Here is a 24948-nt window from a genome sequence, read left to right on the forward strand (position 1 = left end):
GGGGATTCCCAAGCCCTAACAACTGAAGACATCTTCCTCCAGTCTGGCAACTCATAATCTCCAAACTTTGCAGCCAATGGCAATATCCTCAAGCTGTCCCTGCTTACATGCATGCATGAAAGCCAAAGGGGGGGCAGGGAGAAGGGAAGGCAGCAGCTCTGCAATATTGCTGCTGGCTGCAGAACTTGGGAAGTTGGAGGGGGGAGGATGTGGCTGTCAGTTGATGAGGCTTGGGGATCCCTATTAGCTATAGCAGGGGAGATATTCATTTTGAGGGAGTCTAAGCTCAAAGTTGGAGGCCCAAAAAAGCAGTAATATTTGCCCTGATTAAATGATCCTCCACGTGCACTGCTGACAGCTGATTCAGCATCGCCACTCCGATGAGGCTCACCTCTGAAGAGGCTCAACGTAGTTGTAACAGAAGTGAATGGGAGAACCAGGAGCGTGTATCCTTTCTCATCAGAATGGGGATGTGGAAGCCTGTGGCTGCTCCCACTGTACGTGGAGGATCACTCAGTCAGGGTATTACTGCGTTTTTGGGTTCCTCTCCACAGTGTCCCTTTAATGAAGGTTTATTATTAGATACGTGCATCTTCTATATTAGTGATTGCAAATTATGGACCTGCTAAACCTTTTTTGGCTCATCAGCTAGTGTTAGTATTTATGTCCCCAGAAAATTTTTTTGGGCCAATGCGGCCAGGGAAGCCAAAAGGTTGGACACCCCTGCTCTAGGGTATACTTTTGCCACATATATCTTGGTGCATGACTTCCAATGAGGACTTATCTCCATACGTTTGTGTAGTTCATGGTGATGTTCGGTGATGTTATTTGCTCTGGTCCCTTCTCCATGCCTTGGCCTGATTCTGTGGCTGGGGCCTTCAGAGAGGTTGGTCTACTCCTACGAGGATGTAAGGCACTGATATGTTGGTCACTATCACATTCTGTGCACTTACAGTCTTTGGCCATGATCTTGATTGAAGAGCAATAATTATAACAGATTTGGCATTTTCTCAGCAATTTCTTTCAATCTCTCAAGGTCTTCTCCTCAACCCTCAACATTTCAGAAGAGGATGTGATTTCTTATATACTGGACATTGTCTTTTTGGGACCTCTATTTTTTTTCTACAGTAGGAGGATGATCTGTTGGTTGAGCTGCTTTGGGAAGCACGTCCATCTTGTGCTCTACTGCAGACTTTCTAATAGAGTTGCTATACCTCTCGACTGGCTTCTCATTCTGGAAGTAGTCCCATGTTCACTCTTGTGATCAATGTATGTTGCTAGATCTTCTCTTTCTGAGATCCCTACAGTGCTAGTGATGGATAACTGTGGCTGACTACTTGCTGCCATCTGCCCATAGACAGGTACAGAATAAGTGTGCTAGGTGCCCCTTGCATAATCACAATGTGTTGTGTAACATGTGGCAGCTCAGTCTTCCCTGGCATCAGAGTCTTTGTTTGAGATGAAAGGGGAGAGGATCAAGATGGCGTCAGGAGCGGATGCCTGAGCGAGCTCTCCGCTCGTTTGTACTTGAATCTGTGTCGGTGCCTCTTACCCGGTGGTGTTATGGGGAAGAGGAAGGGAGTCGCCCGCGCAGTTCCTCCGGTGGCTGAACCCCTTCAACGGCTGATTCAATCTACCATAACGAGCGCTTTTGCTCGCATGGGTGAGGCGACCCCAGTTACTTCGGGAGGGAACCCGGATCTCTTGGCGAACCTCAGCGCAGAGAGTCGGACTACTTTGAGTCCGGACCAGAGGCTGGTTCCTCCCCAGCCCGGAAGTGCACAAGTGCACAAGTGCTTGGAGCCCGACAGCCCCGAGAGGGAGAAAGTGACTCCAGCATTGGAGGGACATCCCTATCAAGCCTTTCAATGGAAGGAGGAGATGGGAGCCATCAAGAAATTTCCTGCACTTTGGAAGAAGAGGTGAGAGGTGCCTCGGGAGGGAATGTTATCAGTTTTGGGGAGATGAAGAAACCAGATAAGATAGATATGGAGGCGCTATGGCAGGCCATATCAGTCATGGACTCCAATCTCAAATTGACTTTATCTACAATTAAAACAGATTATGGAACTGTTTTCTCCAAAGTGGAGCAACAAGGGGTGCTTCTTACTAAGGTTAATGAAAGGTTGGAGAAACAGGAAAATAATTTGAATGAAGTAAAGAAGGTTCAGGTGGAACTGGTTAAAGAGAGATCTTATGTTTCCCATAAGATGGAAAATTTCGAAAACCAACTGAGGAAAAATAATTTAAGATTTTTGAATTTTCCTAAGTGGCCTATTATTTCACCAGTTGAGATGGCTAAGAAATATTTTCGAGAGACTTTAGCCATTCCACCAGAAAATTTGCCTCCAATTGTTAGAGCTTACTACTTGAATTTAAAAACAACACAAGGGGAATCCACACCTATAGAAACCCCAGTGGATAAAGTAGTGGACTTGAATCTGTCTTCATTTTTGGAAAATTCCCTTGAGGTTGTTACTCAAAGAACTACCATGTTGTTGACTTTAGCCTTGGAGAGTGACAGGGAATTTATTCTTCGTATGTATTTTCGACATATAAATAATAAGTTTTTGGGTTCTAATGTTCGAGTTTTTCCTGATTTAGCTCAGATAACCCAGAGACGTAGGATGGAGTTCTTGTCCTTGAGGTCAAGGTCTCTGGCTCTGGGGGCTACTTTTCTTGTTAAATTTCCTGCAAAATGTTATGTATCTTTTTAAAATAAGAATTTTCTTTTTTTCGAGCCCAAACAACTTTTGGAATTTATTGGATCAAAGGAGAAAATGGTAACCATGACTAGTAATGTATGACTTGCCAGCTGGTTGTAACTTGGGAATCTAATGCCGTGACCTTGTTTAGTTGATTTGTTACTAATGTTTTGGAAGTTTATTTCCTTTCTTGATCTTTAAATTGTGGTTTAAATTGTGGACTAAATAAGACATAATGTTTTTCCTAAATAAGTTTTGTTGAAATATTTTTTCTGGATCTTTTGCATTGTATAATGTAATGCTTGTATTAAAATGGAAAATCTTATAAATAAATAAATAAAATTTAAAAAAAAAGAAATATTTTTCTCGGGGAGGCTTTCTGGAGTGATAGCCAGTGGCAGTGCATCCGTGTGTGCACTTGTGTATGGAGATTAAATGACATACTGTCACCAGAATTTGGGCTGAATTTCTCCCTACCACTGATGATGTTATTTATTCTTTTAACTTTAACTTTAAAGTTAGTGGGAAGAGTAATATGGTTCATATGTTAGTGGGTACCTTCTCCTGATTATATAAAATTGAATATCAGTACATAATCTCCACTGGTCAGGCTATATCTCCATTCCCTTTCTATCATCTCCCCATGCAGAAGAACCCCGATAACCCTCCGACAAATCCCTCTGTTTACCTTTCCATCTCTTCCTCCCATCCCCCATGTGCAACAGAATCCCGACAACCCATCCCCCAGTGCACCTTTCTATCTATCCCTCCTATCCCCCACGTGCAGCAGACCCCGAAGACCCATCCCCCTGCACACCTTTCCATTTCTCCCTCCCATCCCCCATGTGTAGCGGAACCCTTAGAACTCATCCCCCTGTGCACCTTTCCATCTCTCCCATCCCCCATGTGCAGAACCCCAACAACCCATCCCTCTGTGCACCTTTCCATCTCTCCCTCTGATCCCCCACTTGCAGCAGAAATCCAACAACCCATCCCTCTGCACACCTTTCCATTTCTCCCATCCCCCATGGGCAGCAGAATCCATAGAATCCATCCCCCTGTGCACCCTTCCATCTCTCCCTCCCATCCCCCATGTACATCAGAACCCCGACAACCCATCCCCATGTGCACTTTTTCATCTCTCCCTCTGATCCCCCACTTGCAGCAGAAATCCAACAACCCATCCTCTGAACACCTTTCCATTTTTCCCATCCCCCATGTGTAACAGAATCCTGACAACCCATCTCCCTGAGCACTTTTCCATCTCCCCCTCACATCTCTCATGTGTAGTGGAACCCCGAGGATCCATCTGCCTGCGCATCTTTCCATCTCTCACTCCCATCCTCCATGACCAGCAGAACCCCGAGGACCCATCCTCCTGCGTACCTTTCCATCTCTCCCATCCCCCACATGCAGCAGAACCCCAAGGACCCATCCCCTGGTGCACCTTTCAATCTCTCCCTTCCCCCATGAGCAGCAGAACCACAAAAACCCAACCCCCTGCGCACATTTACATCTCTCCCTCCCATCGCCCATGTGCAGCATTACCCCGAGAACCCATCCCCCTGCGTACTTTTTCATCTCTGCCATCCATCCCCCATATGCAGCAGAACCTCGACAATCCATCCCCCTGAAATTTTTCCATCTCTCCCATCCCCCACATGCAGCAAACCCTGATGACCCTCCGAATGCGAGGCCCTGACATACCTCAGTTCTGAAAAGTGCAGCGGTGGCAACCCTGAACAGGCTGCTTCACTGCCTTCCCCGCTAGGGCCTTCACTCTGCCACCGCATCACTAATGATATCATCAATTACACGGCAGTAGAGGGAAGGTCCTGGGGAAGGCAGCAAAGCAGCCTGTTCAGTGCAGCCGCCACTGCACTTTTCAGAACAGAGGTGGGCTGGGAAGGAAGGATGGATACTCTTGCGGTTCAATTGTCAGACAGCTGCGGCTGGGAATAAGGGATCGATATTATCATGGCCCGGCTGTCAGATGGCTATAGCCTGCTAGTGGGCCGCGGATCGGGGGTTGGGAACCTCTGCACTAAGATGTACATATTGAGATCTTTAAGTCTGTCTCCATAAGCCTTATGATAAAGACCATGCACCATTTTAGTAGCCTTCCTCTGGACCAACTCCATTTTTTAAATATCTTTTTAAAGTTGCGGTCTCCAGAACTTTGCACAATATTTTAAATGAGGTCTCATCAGAGTCTTATATAGGGGCATCAATATCCCCTTTTTCCTACTGGCCACACCTCTCCGTATACACCTTAGCATCCTTCTAGCTTTCACTATCACCTTTTCAACCTGTTTGTCCACCTTAGGCTTAGCTGCCTTGTAATAACATCTCTGCCCACATATGCAATGTACTTGATAATTGTCATCATTCTCATCCCCAAACATTTCAGACAGATTAATGTTTGTCTCTCTCTTAATATGCTTCAAAAACAGCAGCAAACTATATTTAATGTTAAGTGCAGAGAACTACAGCAGATGCCCTTGAGATTAAACTCTGAGGAGAAGGACACTATAAAGGTTCTATATCCTTAGCGTGAGAGTTAAACTCAAATCAGCAAGAGACTTAAATGATACCCCCTCCCATTAATTTGATTTCTATTTCTTTGCTTATAAAATTGCCTGGATTTTAGTGGGAAGTGGAATGTCAATAATTTAAAGATGAATTTGAGTGGGATCAGCAAGAACCCTGCAACATCTTCTGCCAGACCAATGAATTATGTACAGTCTCAGCAGCTGATTCGTTGGACAAACTATTTCACAGTTTTGAAGATGAAAACTCATTCTCCTCTGATTATTTTAATTATTTTTCTTATCCTATGGAAGTTCACTGAGTGTTCATGCTCTTTAGGGAAGGATTTTTTGGCTTCACCCGGATATCACAAGAATGGAGACATCATCGTTGGGGGAATAGTAACTATCTTCAACATTGAGTCAACTATGCATTTCATCAAAACTCCTCTTCGATCTGTTGAAAAATATTTGTAAGTAGCCTTGTTTAGCTCATTCATACTAGTTTTATGATCACATATTTTACATTAAATGGTTACTAACGGTGGGAGTTAATGAACGTAGTTGGACCTTTTGAAATTGACTAGGTTGAATTATCTAAATTTAGGATTCTATTATTGATTAGAATTCCAAATTTGCCCAGTGAACTTCGGTGTGATTACCATTGGCTGCCACGGTAATCAGCTTTGTAAAAGAGGACCTTAGCTTCATAACACATTGGTGGCCATGGAGTAGAATAACAACAGAAATTAATATTCCTGAGCACTTTGACATGGAAGAGCACCTGTTTACTGGGTAGGTGCTGCTGACTGGGATATTCTCGGGCACCATCTGTGCACTGTCTCTGAATATCTTTAAAGACCCCTCTGCTTTGTGTATAAAGTGTCAGGGTGTCGTAAGTTATCCAGTGAAGTTAACAGGATAGCAGATGATATTGCCACCATCTGGATTAGTTCCAGTGCTAACCTCCTTATTTGGCTCCTAAATGTCCTGACAACTCATATATAATCAGCCTTGAACCGCAAGGTAATGGCAGAATAGAAATCACTAATGTAATGTAATAAAAACCAAATTGACCACACCAACTGAATATTGAATATGGATTTTAAGTTAGGGCTCCTTTTATCAAGCCGCGGCTTCAGTGCGTGGGACCTTTCATCATGCGCTTCCTGTGTTTGCCTTCCATGCGCTGGCAAAAAACTACCGCCTGCTCATGAGTCCAAACAGTAGGCACATTTCTACAGTGACCAGCCACAGTCAGGAAATTCATCTGTCGTTCCATAGCTCAGTCATTTTGAAAATGAAAGAGTAACTGAATCTCCTGGTAGATCTATTATTACCCCTAAGGGAAGGAAATAAAAGTTTTAGTTTTTGAGAACTTCTTGGAAGATGACATCTAGGGACATTCCAATCTAAAAGAACCGAGTAGTGAAAACGCCAAATAGGATCTTGAAAGCAATGCAGATACATTTAATCACTAGAAATTGGAAAAATTGGGAGCGTTTAAATTTTACCTTTTGGTGAGAAACACTTTGCATATATTACCATTATGAAAGAATGTTGGCGGAACAATCTGGGAAAAGTAAAAATTTTAAAGAAATTTGGAGTCCTTTGAAGTCTTTTGTTAAACAAATTAATGATTCGTAATTCACTAGATTACGTCTTGTTTGCACACACATCTAGGAAGGGAGGGTGTGAAAGGGGGAAGGGATGGGTAATTTGTTTCAGTAATTTACAAGTATGTAAGTGCTGTTTATTGAATTCTTTGAATGTATACTGTTTGCACTTTTTGTATGCTTATAAACGCAATAAAGATTAAAAAAAAGAATTCTGGGATGCATAGGAAGCCAATGTAATTCTTTAAGCAAAGGAGATACATGGTCAAATTTACTTTTACCAGAGATAAGCTTAGCAGCAGATTGCATGTTTATTTTACATTATCTGATACTGAATCTCATTACAGATATAACTTCAACAGCTACTACAACTTCCTGGCCTTCGTCTTTGCAGTGGAGGAGATTAACAACAGCTCAAAGCTCTTACCCAACATCACACTGGGGTATCACCTTTATGACTCTTACAATAATTTGCTCACACAACTTAGGGCTGCCATAAATATATTTTCACGAAACGATGTGCCAAACATTAATTATAATTGCAAAACATCTGGAACACTTGCTGCTATCATAGAAGGTCTCCCATCTGAGGGATCAAGTCAAATATCAAATTTGATCTCAATATACCACTACCCACAAGTAAGGGGACAGCTACATTTTACTTCATTTCCTGTTCTATAATCCATATCTACAGACCATCATCTTTAATAAAAGTGAATCCAAATTGATATTACAAACATAAATGTTATAAGCTTCCAAAACTAAAGGATGGCAATTAAAGTTACATTTTTAGTAGCACATCTATTTGCAAAATCAAATGTATATGCTAAGGGGCTCATAATTTTTTTAAAAAGCAGAAAAAGTGGCCTAAGTCGGTAATTGGATGATCAACAAGACAGATTGTTCAAGTACCAATAATTATAACTGGTTTTGGACGTATAAAAAAACAGCTTAGGCCTTTCCAATGCCTCTGCAAGCCCAAAGTTAAAAGGAGCATTTTTGAAGGAGTGGATAGGGTGGGAAGTAGGCCGACCTAGACTTAGTCATCTCGCAGCCATAACAAAAAAGGTTTGACAGGTTACCAGATGGAACTTATACGTTTTGACTTAGACCAAGTCAATACAGGTGTAAGTTCAGAATCAGGCTGCTGAGCTGATCGTGGCTTCCACAATCAGCTCAGCAGCCCAGAAAAACCATCCTCCCGCACCATTAATGATTGCGGCCTGGTCCGTTGAGTCTACCACAGTCTCTCTCCATCTGGCTTTCACATACTTTCAGACTTGGTGCTAACTCCACCTTCAGTTTTGCCATCTCATTATGGATAATGGATAAAGGGGAATCTATAGACATCATTTACCTTGACTTCCAAAAGGCCTTCGACAAGGTGCCACACGAGAGACTGCTTAAAAAGATATGGAACCACGGGGTACAAGGGGAGGTCCATCGATGGATCAAAAACTGGCTGGCAAACAGGAAGCAGAGGGTTGGCGTGAAGGGCCACTACTCAGACTGGAAAGGGGTCACGAGCGGAGTTCCGCAGGGGTCGGTGCTGGGACCGCTCCTGTTCAATATCTACATAAACGACCTAGAGGCGGGAACCAAGTGTGAAGTCATTAAATTTGCAGATGACACCAAACTATACAGCAGGGCCCAAACCAGGGAAGACTGCGAAGATCTCCAAAAGGATCTAACGCAGCTGGAAAAGTGGGCCGAAAAATGGCAGATGAGCTTCAACGTGGGGAAATGCAAGGTCATGCACGTGGGGAAAAAGAACCCGATGTTCACATACAAAATAGGGGGGAACACCACTAGGGGTCAGTAATCTGGAGAGAGACCTGGGAGTGATGGTAGACGCATCACTGAAGGCATCGGCGCAATGCGCCACAGCCTCAAGGAAAGCAAACAGAATGTTGGGTATCATTAAGAAGGGTATTACGACCAGGACGAAGGAAGTCATCATGCCGTTGTATCGTGCAATGGTACGGCCGCATCTGGAGTACTGTGTCCAGTACTGGTCACCGTACCTCAAGAAAGACATGGCGGTACTTGAGGGAGTACAAAGAAGAGCAACTAAACTGATAAAGGGAATGGAAAATCTCCCATATACCGACAGATTGAAGCAGTTGGGACTTTTCTCCCTGGAGAAGCGAAGACTTAGAGGAGACATGATAGAAACCTTCAAGATCCTGAAGGGCATAGAAAAAGTAGACAGGGACAGATTTTTCAAATTAAGGGGCACCACGAGCACAAGGGGGCACTTGGAGAAATTGAAAGGGGACAGGTTAAGAAAAAACGCTAGGAAGTTCTTTTTCACTCAGAGGGTGGTGGATACATGGAACGCGCTTCCAGAGGCTGTTGTAGACAAGAAAACCTTAAATGGTTTCAAAGAAGGTTTGGATAGATTCCTAGAAGAAAAAGGGATTGAAGGGTATAGATAGGTATAGACCATTGCTCAGGCAATGGGCCTGATGGGCCGCCGCGGGAGCGGACCGCTGGGCATGATGGACCTATGGTCTGCCTCAGCGGAGGCAACTTCTTATGTTCTTATGTTCTTATCTCATAATTTTTTTTTAAAGTTCACTCTGTCATGTTTTAACTGAGTTTAACTAATTAATCGTTTCCATATTGTCCTTTCATATTTTAAGCATGGTATTCTCATTTTAGTACACACGGCTCTCTTTGGTTCTTATCTTTTATTGTTTCATTTGGGTCTTATCTGTTCCTCCCTTCTGATATTTTAGATAAGTTATCTTAATGCTTCATGTGCACTTTTTATTTATGGTTTTAGCATGTATCCTTCAGATATGATTCTGTTTTTTGGGTTTTAAGTGGCTTGCAGATTAATCTGCAGGCTTATAACACTGGATGAGCCCGCGAAGATGGTTTTGGAGGGGTAAGGGTTAATTAATTAGTGGTAGGTAGGTAGGAGAATGGGTAGTGGGTTGTTAGGCAAGTTAGGTAAGGGGAGGGGTGGAAGTAAGAGGTAGGGATAGGTGTAGGTGAGAGCGAGCAAGGATTGTCTAGGAAAAGGGGCTCTGGAATTGGAGGAGTTTTCTGAGGAGAATTGGTGGGCAGTGGAGAACTAGAGGTTTAGAGGGAGTGGGGAAGGTTAGGGTTGGTGGGGAAAATTGTGTGTTTCAATTGTTTAAATTAGCGTGATAGGTGGGTATTTATGGGGCTAGGGGTTTGGTTGGGGGGCGGGTTTCATGGGTAGCCACATGTTACCTCTTTGCTGCTGTTGCTGCATGTAGGCTGCGTCGGGCAGGGCGGGCGATTTGTAGTGGTGGCTGCACTGGACATCGGCGGTAGAGCCTGGTTCATGCTGAGTCAGCTGTTTTGCATTATTGGCAGTGCTGTGTTTGCCTTCCTTGTTGATTTTGCCTGAAGGCTGTGTCGGACAGGGCTGCTGCTTGGTGGGATGCCTTGCCATTTCCTTGTATTGGAGGCAGAGCCTTGTTCGGGACGAGTGCGTTAGCAGCTTACCGCTTTTGGGAGCGCTGTTTTTTCTGCCTTCATTGCTGCTCTTGAAGGCAGGACGCATCAGCTCAGCCCTTGCATCAGAGGTGAGCCTGTCGGGTCGAGTGAGCCGGCTGCTTTCTTGGTGGTGCGTTGCTGCACTTTGCAGGCAGGGAGGCAGAAGCCTCATTCTGGTGCCGCTGGAGTCAGCTTGCGGCAGTTTGTGTGTTGGATCCAGACTTCTGAGCGGTCGGTGCTCTGTTATTCCTGCGTGGCTGGGTGGAAGTTGGAGTGACTTCAGAAGGATAAGAGTCTGCTCTGAAGATTAGGAAGTCTTTATTTGGGAACACCCTTTTTAAGGAAGTCTTTATTTAAGATGGTGCCCAGTAGAACTGGACTGCACATTACTGACTTAATGCTTCAGGCAGTGGCGTACCTAGGGTATGTGGCACCCGGGGCCCATCATTTTTTGACCCCCCCCCCCCCCCATGTAAAAAAAATTTTTTTTTTTTTTTTTTGCAATAACCATGAAATGGAATAAATGGTCAGAATAGAAACAGGCAGTGAAAATTTTCTTTTATTGAACCTCATATATGTAACCATTATTCCAAACATAACATAACATAAATTATGTCTAAATTGTCATGACATTAGAAGTACATATGGAGTAGTTGCAGGTGATGCTTGGGACAGTTCTGATTGTGTTAGTTCGGTTTTATGTGTTTTTTGAATAGAAGGGTTTTTATTTCTTTTTGAAGGTTTTGCAGTCTGTGGTTGATATCAATTGGTTGTAGAGTTGGGGGTCGAGTGTTGCAGCTCGAATGGCTAGGAGGTTGTCGAACAGTTTTTTTCTTTTGACGTTTTTGGTTGGAGGGTGTGTGAATGGTGCACAAGTTCTCCTATGTCTGTTTGAAGTGGATTGAATTATTTAGCTGAAGAAATTAGTTACCCCCCATTCCACACACATTAATTCTCTTCCATTTTTGTTCCCATTATAAAAAACACTGATAAGTTCCCAGAAAAAAAATACATTAAAATAAGAAGTGAAAACAAAGGCCCCTACAGATGAGAACATAACATAAGAATAGCCTAACTGGGTCAGACCAATGGTCCATCATGCCCAGTAGCCCATTCTCATGGTAGCCAATCCAGGACACTAATACCTGGTCAAAACCCAAAGAGTAGCAACATTCCATGCTACCGATCCAGGGCAAGCAGACACTTCCCCCATGTCTTAATAACAGATTATGGACTTTTCCTCCAGGAATTTGTCCAAATCTTTCTTAAAACCAGCTACACTATCTGCTTTTACCATAACTTCTGGCCACTTCATTTTTAAGTTTAGATCTTTCCTTTCAAACAGAGACCTTGCTAGATGTCAAATACAGCACAAGGTAACTTCACATGGACTTAGCTGTGCAGGAAATGTGAATCTCCTCATACACCCACCATATAGTGCAAAAATGTGCAAAGGTCTGTTTTTTTCTTTCGATCACTACATAGCCTAATGCCACACAAGCAGCGCTGTTACAAACATATTCTGTAGGTCAATGCTAAGGATAACAAAGTTTCCTTCCTTGGACCAGAAGGAGATAAACCACTGGAAGAGATCCCAAAACAACACCCAAAGACCCACTCAGTGTGTGAATCAGTTGAGTGGAGTGGACTAACTGGGGGGTGGAAATGGGCCCGGAGTTTGCTCAGCAGAATTTCCCAGACCACCTCTTCCTCTCAACACATTGACACGCTGCCACCATCACCACTAGGAACACCTCACTGGGTAGGCCAGCTATGCTATAAACTTTATAAAACACATTATTATATTTTCTTATAAAGCACATATTTTAACTGACCTCTCTGACATCCTCAGCCTTTCCATTCACAAAAATAGAAGGAAGAAAAGTTCCCATTTCCTGCTGTCTCATGTCCCCGGCCTATACAATATTTTTTTTCTGCAGACCCTTCAAAAGTCTGACCAAATCCTCGTTTCACTTGCATTATAAAGTACTGAGGATGCCATCTCTCCCCAATCCCAGGTCCTAAAGTCTAAGACAGTAGCGCAAACTAATGCTGCCAGATACAGGAAAAAAAATTTTTGATTCGATTCAGCCCTATTGAATTGGTTTTTCAATTCGATTTTCCTGCCCAGTTGGGTGATTTTTTTCAAAACTCCTGGTGGGTTTTATAGCTTTTTCACCCCCTTTGGCTTCTCCTAACCACACTGGCGCTGTGGTGTAAATAAAATAAAGAAACAAAAAGGACTTTTCCTCTTTCTGTTAAATCCTAGCTCACGTTTGCAGTCCAACACCAGCTCTGGCAGGATACACATTTCAAATCTGACATGTTATAATCACAAAACAGAAAATAAAATTAATTTTTCTACCTTTTGTTGTCTGGTTATATTTCAAATCTTGTTGGTCCAAGGCTCTGGTTTTCTTCTGATAACTTGCTTGCCAGGGTCTCCTTCTTTCTGCATGCTAACCATCCATCTGCCAACTCTGTCCTCCCTTTCCATTTCCCTTCCCTTCCCAGGAAGTCTGGTATCTTTCCTTTTTTTCATCTCCCTCCACAGATCCACCTTTTCTTAAATACCCTTTCATCCGGCATCTCTCCCTCCTTCCCCACCATCCCAGAGTCCACCATCTCTCCGTTTCTTTTCCTAATTACCCTCCTATCCAGTATCTCTATCCCTCCTCCACACCATCCCTTGTGTCCAATTTCTCTCCCTTTCTGTTCCTTCCCTCCCTAAATCCCATGGTCCATCATCTCTCTCCCTCTCCTCTATTTTCAGACCCATTATTTCTTCCCCCCCCCAAAGTTTGGCATATGCATGTCTCTTTGAACACCCCCTTCCCTCCGTGTACTTCTAAATCATGGTCCCCCCCCAAAGGCCTGTCCCCCCTTAAAGATCTGCCTGTCCCACCTTGAAGGCCTGCACCCCCCTTGAAGGCCTGTCCCTTCCCCTTGTAGGCCTGTCCCCCCCTTGAAGGCCTGCCTGCCTGTCCCCCCCTTGAAGGTCTGCACCCCCCGAAGGCCTGCACCCCCCCAAAGGCCTGTCCCCCACTTGAAGGCCTGTCCCACCCCCTTGTAGCTTCTCCCCCCCCTTGTAGGCCTGTCCCCCCTTGAAGGCCTGCCTGCCTGCCTTTCCCCCCTTGAAGGCCTGTCCCCCCTTGAAGGCCTGCCCCCCCTTGAAGGCCTGCACCCCCCCCCCTCGAAGGCCTGCACTCCCTTGAAGGTCTGCACCCCCCCCCCGAAGGCCTGTCCCCCACTTGAAGGCTTGTACCACCCCCTTGTAGCTTCTCCCCCCCTTGTAGGCCTGTCCCCCCCTTGAAGGCCTGCCTGCCTGCCTTTCCCCCCCTTGAAGGCCTGCACCCCATTGAAGGACTGCACCCCCCCCGAAGGCCTGCACTCCCTTGAAGGTCTGCACCCCCCCGAAGGCCTGTCCCCCCCTTGAAGGCCTGTCCCACCCCCTTGTAGGCCTGTCCCCCCCTTGTAGGCCTGTCCCCCCTTTAAGGCCTGCCTGCCTGCCTTTCCCCCCCTTGAAGGCCTGTCTCCCCCTTGAAGGCCTGCACCCCCCTTGAAGGCCTGCACCCCCCCTTGAAGGCCTGTCCCCCCCCCTTGTAGGCCTGTCCCCCCCCTTGTAGGCCTGTCCCCCCCCTTGTAGGCCTGTCCCCCCCTTGAAGGCCTGCCTGCCTTTCCCCCCTTGAAGGCCTGCACCCCCTTGAAGGTCTGCACCCCCCCAAAGGCCCACACCCCCCCCCGAAGGACTGCACCCCCCTGAAGGCCTGCCTGCCCCCCTTGAAGGCCTGCACCCCTTGAAGGTCTGCACCCCCCCCGAAGGCCTGTCCCCCCTTGAAGGCCTGCCTGCCTGCCTGTCACCCCCTCCCCCTTGAAAGCCTGCTTGCCTGCCCGCCCGCCCCACCCTGAAGGCCTGATGCCCCGACCCACCCCGAAGGACCGCTCGCCCCCCTGGCCTCCCCGCACCACCTATGAACAGCCGCAGCAGGATCGCGAAGTCAGCGTCAGCGATCCCTGCGCTGCTTCCTGCGCCACGGTCCCGCCCCTCCTCTGACGTCAGAGGAGGGGCGGGATCGCGGCGCAGGAAGCAGCGCAGGGATGCTGACGCTGACTTCGCGATCCTGCTGCGGGCTGCTTCACAGGTGGTGCAGGAAGGTCAGTGGGGCGAGCGGTCCTTCGGGGGTGGCGGGGGACCTGAACGGCAAGGCCGGGAACACCCCCTTAGGGCTGGTACCCGGGGCGGCCCGCCCCCCCGCCCCCCCCCTAGGTACGCCACTGGCTTCAGGGCATAACAATAATACAGTTTGTGGAGTTGATCATAATTACAAGTTGTATTATTGACTCTACAGAAAACTAAGCTGTGTTAACATGCAATATTTTACTGTAGCTTAGTAGCTAACTCCCACAATCTCTGGAAGATAAAGATAATTCTGAATTAACTATATTTCTTGACAGATCAGCTATGTTTATCAGAATCCTTTTAACAGATATATTGTTAAGTTTCCTTATCTATATAACACTATGCCCAATGTTCTTCCTATCATTGATGGGATCATGAAATTACTGAAACATTTCAACTGGACTTGGGTTGGTATCATTATATATGAAGATGACAACAGCCTGCAGTTTGTCCATCTCCTGAAAGAAAGGATTGAGCAGAATGGAGCCTGTATTGAATTCATAGAAATACTCAGAAAGTGGCCAAATCTAAGAGCTGACAAAATGAATGAGACTATTCATAAATCATCAACTAAAGTAATCATTAGCTATTTTGAAATACAGCTTTCATGGACTTTCATTAATTGGATAAATATTCTAGAGATACCTGGCAAGGTCTGTATCATCATAACTGACTTTGATTTTACAACCAGCTACCTATTGAAATCTAATTTCCAGAATAACACCTTGCTATTCACAGGAATGAAGAAAAATATTCCAAGCTTTTTAAAATTTGTACAAGAGGTAAATCCTATTTTGTTTCCTAAAAGTTCAGATATTAATGCGTGGTGGAATGGACTATGTCAAAATTTCTGCTCCAAAAGCATCAGAAAATCATGTAAACATACAAAATCATATTATTTCTTATACCACTGTACCAATACCCACTTTGCCAGCAGTTATACCATTTACAATGCTATGTATGCCCTGGCACATGCACTGGAAGACATGCTTTTCTCTGGCTCTGGAAATACCACCATGTGGAATGGAGACCGACAGAGATTATCAGATTATTTGCCATGGAAGGTAACACCATTTCATAAAGGAATGCTATATTTAGAAATAGAATTGGTGGCAATTGGCTACTGGTAGCGTGGAGGGAGATCCATCTTATTTAAAAGATTTATTATTACCACATGTGTTATCTAGACTTTTGCACTCATCTTAAAACAATTCTTCAGATTTTGGTCAGAATTAAATATATGTATCTTCAAATAAATTTGGGTATATGGGCCGTATATTGTGGGTAAAATCTCTATGGAATTTCCATGATCACCATATCTCTAAAAATATGTGGAGGGGCATTTTCAATATAACTTCCAAATCTGAGATTAGACATTATGTGGAATATGACCATTTTCAAAACAACAAAATATTTATTTGTTTCAAAAATGGCCATTTCTCAGATGTGCTTGTTCTCAGTGCATCTACTGTATCTTTTTTGAACCATTTTAGAAGAAAAAAAGTCCAAGTGGAAAATGTAAAAATAAGCCATTGGGATGAAAGAGGGGCCAACACTTTTAACAGACAGTCCACACAGAGAAGTGGAACACTGCATTGAACTTCACCCAAAAAGGCCCAGGAATATACCTTATCATAACTCCCTTAAGTGTATGGTTGTCCCTCCAAACCCCACTGGACTCAATTGTGCACCACATCAGGTTCATTAGTTATTTATATACTGCGTATCAATGGAGGTTATCAGTTATCTACATTCAGATACTCAAGTGTCTTTCCCTATCTGTCCCAGAGGACTCAAGATCTACTTAACATAACTGGGACAAGAGAGGGTTAAGTGATTTGTCTAGGGTCACAAGAATCAGTGCTGGGCTTGAACCCACAGTCTCAGGGTGTTGAGGCTGTAACTCTAATATACTGTTTTCTGTTTCCTTCATTTACATTCTTTATTCGCCTCATTTTTTAACTATAGTGGCTGTCATCATTTGGTCTTCTCTCTGCCTTTTTTATTATCTGAATCAATTCAATTTTAATCTTATCTCCCACAGTTCATTTCATTACAGTACTTTTACAACTTACCAAAACTTAATTTATTAATAAATATCAGAATAATTTAGTCAGTGAACCTAATCCCCATCACTCATATTCACACTCACTTCCCAACTTTCACACACATACTACAGTATTTGTGATTACACTTCTCCATCGTCATTTGCGGGGGATACGGGCAGAGCTGGACCACGAATGGTGAAAAACCATGATTATCCGGCTCTGATCCACCCCCACCTGCCTGCCACCTTCCCGGCCTTACTTGGTGGTCTAGAGGGCTTTCGGGGCAGGAGCGATCTTCCTACGATCCTGCCCCATGCAGATCGCCATGAGGAAATGGCTATAGGGAGTTCCTGACGTAGTCTCGAGAGACTACAGGAACTCACAGCAGCCATTTCCTCATGTGGATAGTGATTTAAAGCGTTCTGCCAAATGTCGTTCATATTTAACATGAAGACAAACCGAATTCCACCAATGAGTGAAGCTGAGATTAGAGAAGTCTTTCCAATTTTGCAAAATTAATTGAATAGCTAGAAATAGCAAAAGGGTCAAAAGGCGATCATGATACAAAGATAAAGGTGAGGATAATAATAATAATAATAATAATAATTTTATTCTTATATACCACCATACCTTTCGAGTTCTAGGCGGTTCACAACAATTACATTAGGATCCACATTGACATGCCGATTTACAACAATTTATTAGATTAATAACACAATTTAGCCGAACTTGGCTGATGAAGAAGGGAGTGGGTAGAAGAGAGGGAAGAAAGCGTTTAGGAAGGTGGGGGAGGGTCAAACGTGGGGCAGGTAATGCTGGAAGAGGGCGGTTACGGGTCTTGTTTGTTGACTAGGTAAGTTTTGAGTATTTTTCTGAAGCCGAGGTAAGTGGGGGCCTCGAGTATCATTTGGGCAAGCCATGGGTTCATCTTGGCTGCTAGGAAGGCAAAGGTTTTGTGGCAAAGGATAGTGCTGAGGATCCCAGAATTAACACATCTAATGTAAAAGGGTCATTAATAAGAAAAATTTTGGTAATCATATTCCAAATAGAGGACCAAAAAATCTGTAAATGGGGACAATCATATATCATATGTCGTAGAGAGCCTTCTGAGGATTTTCAAGTCCAACAGGAGCTATCTGAGGACCTCTTAATTTTGGCTTTTTTTGGAAGGAGTCCAGAAGGCTCGATGGTATGGAAAAATCGTGGATTATCTATGGGAGGCAGAGTGGAGCGATTTAAAAATTCTGGCCCACAGTTCCTTCCAAATACAATCAGTTAATGGAGACTGCAACAATATATCCCATTTAGTCAGGGAAGCTGGGATTGCAGCAAAACATTTAGAATGCATAAATTTGTACCAATTAGATGATTGGCCTTTGGAGGCAGTGAAGGAAAGAGCCAGAGAGTGTAATTCTGAGGTGGTATGAAGAGATGCTGGGGAAGGGTACCTCGCAGTAAGACAATGGTGAAGTTGAAACCATTTGAAATATTGAGAAGGAGGAATATTAAATTTGGCCATGATGTCTGAAAAGGTGATCCATTTGTCATTATGCAATAGATGGGAAATATACCAAATTCCATGCTGATGCCAAGTTTTCCATATGATCACCACATTGTCTATCTTAAGTTTGGGGTTATGCCAGATTGGTGCAAATACTGAGTCTGTCAATTTCTTGTTTGAGAGGGAGTCAATATGGTTGAGTGCCTGCCACGTACTCAGCAATATTGGGTTTTGTTTTGCCAACTGGGGAAGAGGGATAGCAGGAGCATGATGCAAAATATAAGAATCAACGATAGCAAACTCCAAAGGTAACCAAGTAGGAGCCGTACGCATAGACTCCAAATTCAGCCATAAGGAGCCCTGAGACATCAAAAATGCATAGTGATATTTGCGAAAGCTGGGAAAATTTACCCCACCCTGCTCCTTAGAACATTTCAATTTATGGAGTGCAATCCGAGGCTGCTTGCCTTGCCATAAAAAGGAAGTGATTAATTGTTCAATGCGAGAATAGACCGAATGGGGAAAAAGAAAGGGGAGCATACTAAGAATATAATTGATTTTAGGAGTGATCATCATGCGTATTGTAGATAGTCTACCCCACCAGGAAAGATTAAGGGGTGACCATCTAAAGGTGCAAGAATGAATAATAGAAAAGATACAGTCTGAATTAAGTCGTGAAGTGGATTCAATAGAGGACTCAAAATACAGATCGAGATATTTGATCTTGGAGGGGAACCAGATGAAATCGTATTGGGAGGAGTCAGATTGAATGTCGATACAATTCAACGGCAACAGTTCAGATTTATTGACGTTCAATTTGTATCCAGAAACAGCTGAAAAGCGGTCAATTTGTTCAAGGACAAAGAGGAGAGACTCCAGAGTGACGTAGAGAAGAACATCATCAGCATACGCCGATAGTTTGACTGAAAAGTCATTATAGTGGAAGCCATCAATCCGAGAATCATTCCTAATAGCAGATAAAAGTGGTTGAAGGGCAAGATTGAAGAGTAAGGGAGATAGGGGACAGCCCTGCCTTGTGCCACGGGATGGAGAAAAGGGTTGTGAAAGATGTCAATTGATCATAATACGTGTCGTTGGGTGAGAGTACAGAACTTTAATCATAGATAAGAAGGAATCAGGGAAACCATATCAACGAAGGACATGAAAGAGATAGGGCCATTCAAGACGATCAAAGGCTTTTTTCGGCATCTAGGGCCATAATTAAGAGTCTATCTGAATGAGATGTGGAATGATGGATAATATGAGACAATAGTCGGGTATTATTAGAAGAGTAGCGATTATTTAGAAAACCAGATTGATCTGGAGAAATGAGAAGAGGGAGTACAGATTGTAGACGGGAAGCGAGAATCTTGGCAAAAATTTTGGCATCTACATTGATTAGTGAGATGGGGCGGTAATTTTTGACATCTTGGGAGTCCTTGCCCGGTTTAGGGAAGACAATGAGGGTAGCTTCTGTAAAAGAACCTGTGGAATGACCTTGATTACATAAAAAGTGAAAGAAAGGCAGCATGTGTGGAAGTAAGATGGGTAGAAAGGCTTTGTAGAATTCAATTGTAAGGCCATCAGGATCCGGAGATTTGTTTGGAGCCATGGAGTTAATGGATCCATGAGTTCCTGGGAAGTGAAAGGAGAAGTAAGCGAAAGAGTATCAGTCGGAGAGAGAGGGGTGTGGGAAAGACAGGAAGGAGTTGAGACTAGATAAAGAGGAAGTGGTTTCAGAAGAATAAAGATCTTGATAGAAATTATGGAAGGCGGGAGAGATGGCTGAAGAATCCGTGGTAAGTTGTCCTGCAGGGTCCTTAATAGATGATATGGTGGTCTTCTCTTGGGATTTTTTCAAATAATTTGTGAGCAGGTGGCCGGGCCTATTATTATCTGCGTAGTAAGAAGCAGCCTGGACAAAGACAGATTTGACGGCAGATGAGCTCAATAAAGAGTTATATTGGAGTCTAAGGTTACGCAGAGTAGTCAGGGTCGGAATATCAGTAATGTCTGAAATATGAGTATCCTCCGCTTCACGTATGCGAGATTCAAGATCTCGTAGGACTTGTTTTCTAGAGGAGTGGAGTCGAGCAGTGAATTGAATTATCGTCCCACGTATGAAAGCTTTGAAGGCGTCCCAGGTGGTTATCCAATTGGAGTGTGTGGGAATATTAAAATGAAAAAATTATTGGATGGCAGCAGTAATGCACTCAGAGAATTGGGCCCCAGCGAGGAGAGAGGAATTGAACCGCCATTGCGGGAAGGGGTAAAACGCGGACCTCACGGACCTGACGAACCTCGCGGATCTAAACCTGTACGGCCTTAAAAATCTGAGGTCCGTGTCGGTCCGTGTCTGTGGCGCTTGTAGTTTCTGTCGCTGACAGACCTTGATGAGATTTTAGCACTGACGGATCCGTCTCAGCATAGGGAGGGAAAAGTGTTAGGATCCGTCAGCGCTAAAAATCTCTTCGAGGTCTGTCAGAGCCAGAGACTAGTGCTGGACTTTGGAGACTTCTTTTTCATAACGCACGTCCAAAACCTATGTCCACACTCTCTTGGCTTCTGCTCTGCCGCTCCAGCTCTAGTCTCTGGTTCTGACAGACCTCGAAGAGATTTTTAACGCTGATGGATCCTAACACTTTTCCCTCCCTATGCTGGGACGGATCCGTCAGCGCTCAAATCTCAATCAAGGTCTGTCAGCGACAGAAACTACAAGCGGCAGGGACACGGACCGACACGGACCTCAGATTTTTAAGGCCGTACAGGTTTAGATCCGTGAGGTCCGTCAGGTCCGTGAGGTCTGCGTTTTACTCCTTCCCCACCATTGCCTACTGCAAGGTGTAAGAGAAAAGTAAGAGCAAGTCAGGGTAATAGCAGCATGATCAGAAATTGTGATGGAGTGAATATCAGAAGTGGTGATGTGTGGTAAGGTAGATGCACTAGCAAGAAAATAATCAATCCTTGAATAGGTCGAGTGTGGTTCTGAAAAAAACGTAAATTGATCATGGTTTTGGTGCTGCAGTCTCCAGGGATCTGTTAAATGAAGCTAGGAAATAATATCATGTAATGCGTACCAGCATTTTGGTTTCTTGTATGAGGCATGTGATTTCCTGTCCTTGGAGGGATCTAAAATAAGGTTAAAATCACCTCCAATAATAATAGGAGTATCAGGATCCTGTAAAATATGATTAGCCAAATTATGAAAAAATTCAGGAGAATCTAAGTTTGGAGCATATATATTAATGATACGCAATGCACGATTGGATATAGAAAGTTTGGTACTAACACATCTACCATAAGTATCATGAGAGCTGGATAATATGGAGATGGATGGGTGTTGCTTAATTAGAGTAATAACACCATTTTTTCCATTCAAAGCAGGGGGAAACAAAGGTGAACAAAAACCTTGTTTAAGAAACTTACTTGATCCAGAATCATTAAGATGAGTTTCCTGAAGCAGAATGATATCTGCTTTAAGATCATCAATGTAAGACAGTAATTTAGTTTTTTAATCACATTATTAAGACCTTTGACGTTTAAAGAGATTATAGATAATGACATTGGAAACAGACGTCACGATATATATTCAGTAATGGCCCCTTTAACTTGGAACGACCTGCCTTTATATATAAGAGAAGTTAAAGATCTCAGAAGATTCAAAAATAATTTAAAAACTTTTCTCTTTAAAGACGTATTTAATCTTTAAATAATCCATATGTAATAATCTTATCCCATTTCTCATGTTCTCTCCTTATTTGGCTTCTTCTTTTCTCCCCAATTGAATAATATTAATTTTGTAACTTTCTCCCTTTCCTTTTCCCTTTCCCTATGTATCTGGGTTTGTCTGTTTTGTCAGTCTGTTTTCAATCCCTTTTAAAGATGTACAATGAACTCTAGATCTATCTTATATTTTACTGTTACTCGCTTAGTATGTAATAAGCGATTTATCAAATTTAAATAAACTTGAAACTTGACATTGGAAACAAGGAAATGTGTTATGCAGTAGGATTGAGGTACTTGTAAGAACCATACAAATTTAGATTGAGGACTCATAAGCAATATATATGACAAGGCCAGAAAAAGTAGAAGCTGTATGCATCATGAAACACCAATAGAAAGAATAAATAAATAAATAAATAAAGTAAAGGAGTAGGAAGATATACCTGAAAGGAGGAGAGAGCCCACTGTAATAAAACAGCAAGCCAAAAACTGTGGGTGGCTGAAGAGGGGACAGATAGCCGAGTGAACAAACAGACTCAGCTACCAGCTAAACAGTATTGTGCAAATAGTAGCTCTGAGTGCACACTCAATTAACAAAGCAAACAGCAGAGTCAAAAAGTTCAAGTGCTGTAGCAAAGTGAAACGTCTGAGCCAACAATGGCTAATTAACAGCAATCAGTGCAAACATGTGAGTCAGCAGAGCAATGAGGCACATCTAATGGCTAGTAAACTAATGGAGCATGTTGTGAAAGTAACACTTTTTGATAGTATTAAGAATAAGAGGCATAAAATAGCAATTAACATCCCAGACCATTAGAGAAAGAGGTTAATTCGGAAGGAGATGTCCCTACAAACATAGTGAGCATGGTAATATAACAGAATAGTTTATGATAAGAAAGAAAAATAAAACGCAGAGAAAAAGGGATAAAAAGTAAACAAATGCTCAGTAGCGCTGCAGTTTAATCAGTAAACACGACGGAGAGATATAGATATTAGTAGCTGTAAGGGAAGAGAGCATAGAAGGGGGAAATAAGAAGAAAATGCAGAAGCAAATAGATTGAATATTACAGCTTACATGCAGTACAATAAGACAGTGGCTGAAAAAGGCACTCGAACTCGGTTAACACGTAATCAGTACTGTGAAGCATAGCCAATAATTGTTAACTACAAATAAGGAGCATATTGTGAAAAAATAACACTGCAGGAAAGTGTTGGAGATACCAGGCAGTTAGCAGTAAGGAGTTACTTACAGAAAAGGAAGGTAAAATCGAAGTAAAGGTAGGGACAGAAGAGCAATATGGCCAAGGTGCATGATCCTGCAGAGCAAAGTCACATGGCAGTAAAGAAAAGAGAGCAAAGAACATGAAGAGAGGACCAGCACATACGGCAATAAGGTAGATGAGGTAGAATGAAATATAGAAAGGAGCCATTCAAGCAGGTTATAGCAAAATGAGAGAGAGTCATGGTATAATATTTATGCCATTTAAAATTTGAAAACAAGGTATAAAAGTCACTTTTCAAAGGCAGCTTGAGAGACGAGCAGCAGGCACAGCAGGGACAAGCTCATACAGATTCAATCGTAGTCGGCGAAGTCTCCTCAATGTAAGTAGCCGGGTCAGAGAAGTCCCGTGTTTAATTCAGGAAAGTAACCCTCATTCTCGCCGGATAGAACAATCTGTAGCGGGCTCCCATCTTCTTCAATTGCGGTCTGAATGCAAGGAGTTGCTGGTGGGCTTTAACGGTATTCTTGTGAAGATCTGGAAGGAAGAGGATTTTATTTCCCTCGTGGGTCACAGGCACCATGGATCGAGCTTTTTGTTGAATTTCGATGACCTGTGGGTAGCGGAGGATCTGAAGCACAATGGGTCGTGGATGGCGATCATGCGGGAACCGGGAGGATGGTGAGCGGTGAGCGCGCTCAATCTCAAAATCATGTTTAAAGTGGAAGTCCAGTAATTTGGGGATAAAGGACTCCAGGAACGCCACCATATTATTACCCTCTTGACCCTCCGGGACCCCAAAAGACGCAGGTTATTTCGGCGCGAACGGTTACTTGCGTCTTCCATCTCTTTTTCCAGGGCCAACGTGCATTTCACATGGCCCTACAGTGCCTTAATATTGGCATCTGTGGTCGCCGATTTTATTTCCAAATCCGCTATTTTTAATTTGAAGGTAGTCAGTTCGGTTTGTATTGTGGAAAGGTCATCCTTAAGCTCGGAGATGGCATCTTTAGTCTCAGTCATCAGGTCTTGCACCGTTTTAATTGCATTCCACAAATCAGACATGGAGGGAGCCTCAGGGCCATCATGTGTCTCTGATTTTGAATCCTTTGCAGGATAGGGAGGGTTGGGTTTGTGCCTCTTGCCCTTGGTAGCTGCAGCCATCGTTTACAGTGCAGATGAAGTTGGATTGAGGGGTCTGGCACCAGTGTAGTGCAGCCAGATAGAAGAAAGATGGTAAAGGTTGCTGGAGCTGGTTGTTCAGATGACCATCTTCGTCGGGCTCAACAGCGCCCCCCTGAGGCATATAATCTGAGAGTTGCACAACAGTCTAGCACATGAAAATCACAGTTTCTTAAACACAATTGGCAGGCCTCTCTGTCCTTATGATGGTCCTGTTCTTCAATTCATAAAGCATTCAGCTCAACCCAAGACTGTGTTTCGTCACCTGGCATCTTCAGGAGCTGTGTTTTCAAGGCTCACCAATATCACAACAATATCACATACATTCCCTTTCATTCATACTAAAACCTTCCCAAAATCTTTAAAACACCTTTCTCCTACCAGTAAACTAAGCATGACTTGAGCAGGGATCCAGTGTTCGGCAGAAGCCGGGATCAGCTGGTAAGTAGAAAACATAACGTCTACCAGGAAATCAAACTGCATGACCTCACTTCCTCTCCATATCCTTCTATATCCCTGTTCAAACAACTCCCATTCCAGTTATAACAACTTCCAGTCCACTTCTTTGTTGAAAACAACCATATTCAGCCCCTATTCCTGTCACAACAGATTCCATTTCACTTCTATGTTGAGCCCATAAGGCTTAACCGTATTCCACTCATAAATTAAACTCTGTTCCCTTCTAAGCAGTACCTCAGATATATTACCACCACTTGGCAAAGACAGTTGAATCAAAACCACAAGCCGCATATCCTCTACCTTATGAGCATT

The 24948-nt window shown here is 43.5% G+C and overlaps 1 protein-coding gene across 1 annotated transcript in view; it reads left to right on the plus strand.

Annotated features, from left to right (window-relative positions):
• Positions 1-2018: 2018 nt before the first annotated feature.
• LOC117346309 (vomeronasal type-2 receptor 26-like) overlaps positions 2019-24948 on the plus strand; it is a 37565-nt gene continuing 14635 nt past the window's right edge. Inside the window, exons 1-3 of the mRNA XM_033915709.1 lie at positions 2019-2647; positions 7197-7488; positions 14779-15285. Of these exons, the coding sequence (XP_033771600.1) occupies positions 2019-2647; positions 7197-7488; positions 14779-15285 (1428 nt within the window). The remainder of the gene's footprint in view (positions 2648-7196; positions 7489-14778; positions 15286-24948) is intronic.

Source organism: Geotrypetes seraphini, chromosome 12 (assembly GCF_902459505.1).
Source record: "Geotrypetes seraphini chromosome 12, aGeoSer1.1, whole genome shotgun sequence".
NCBI classification, from domain to species: domain Eukaryota; kingdom Metazoa; phylum Chordata; class Amphibia; order Gymnophiona; family Dermophiidae; genus Geotrypetes; species Geotrypetes seraphini.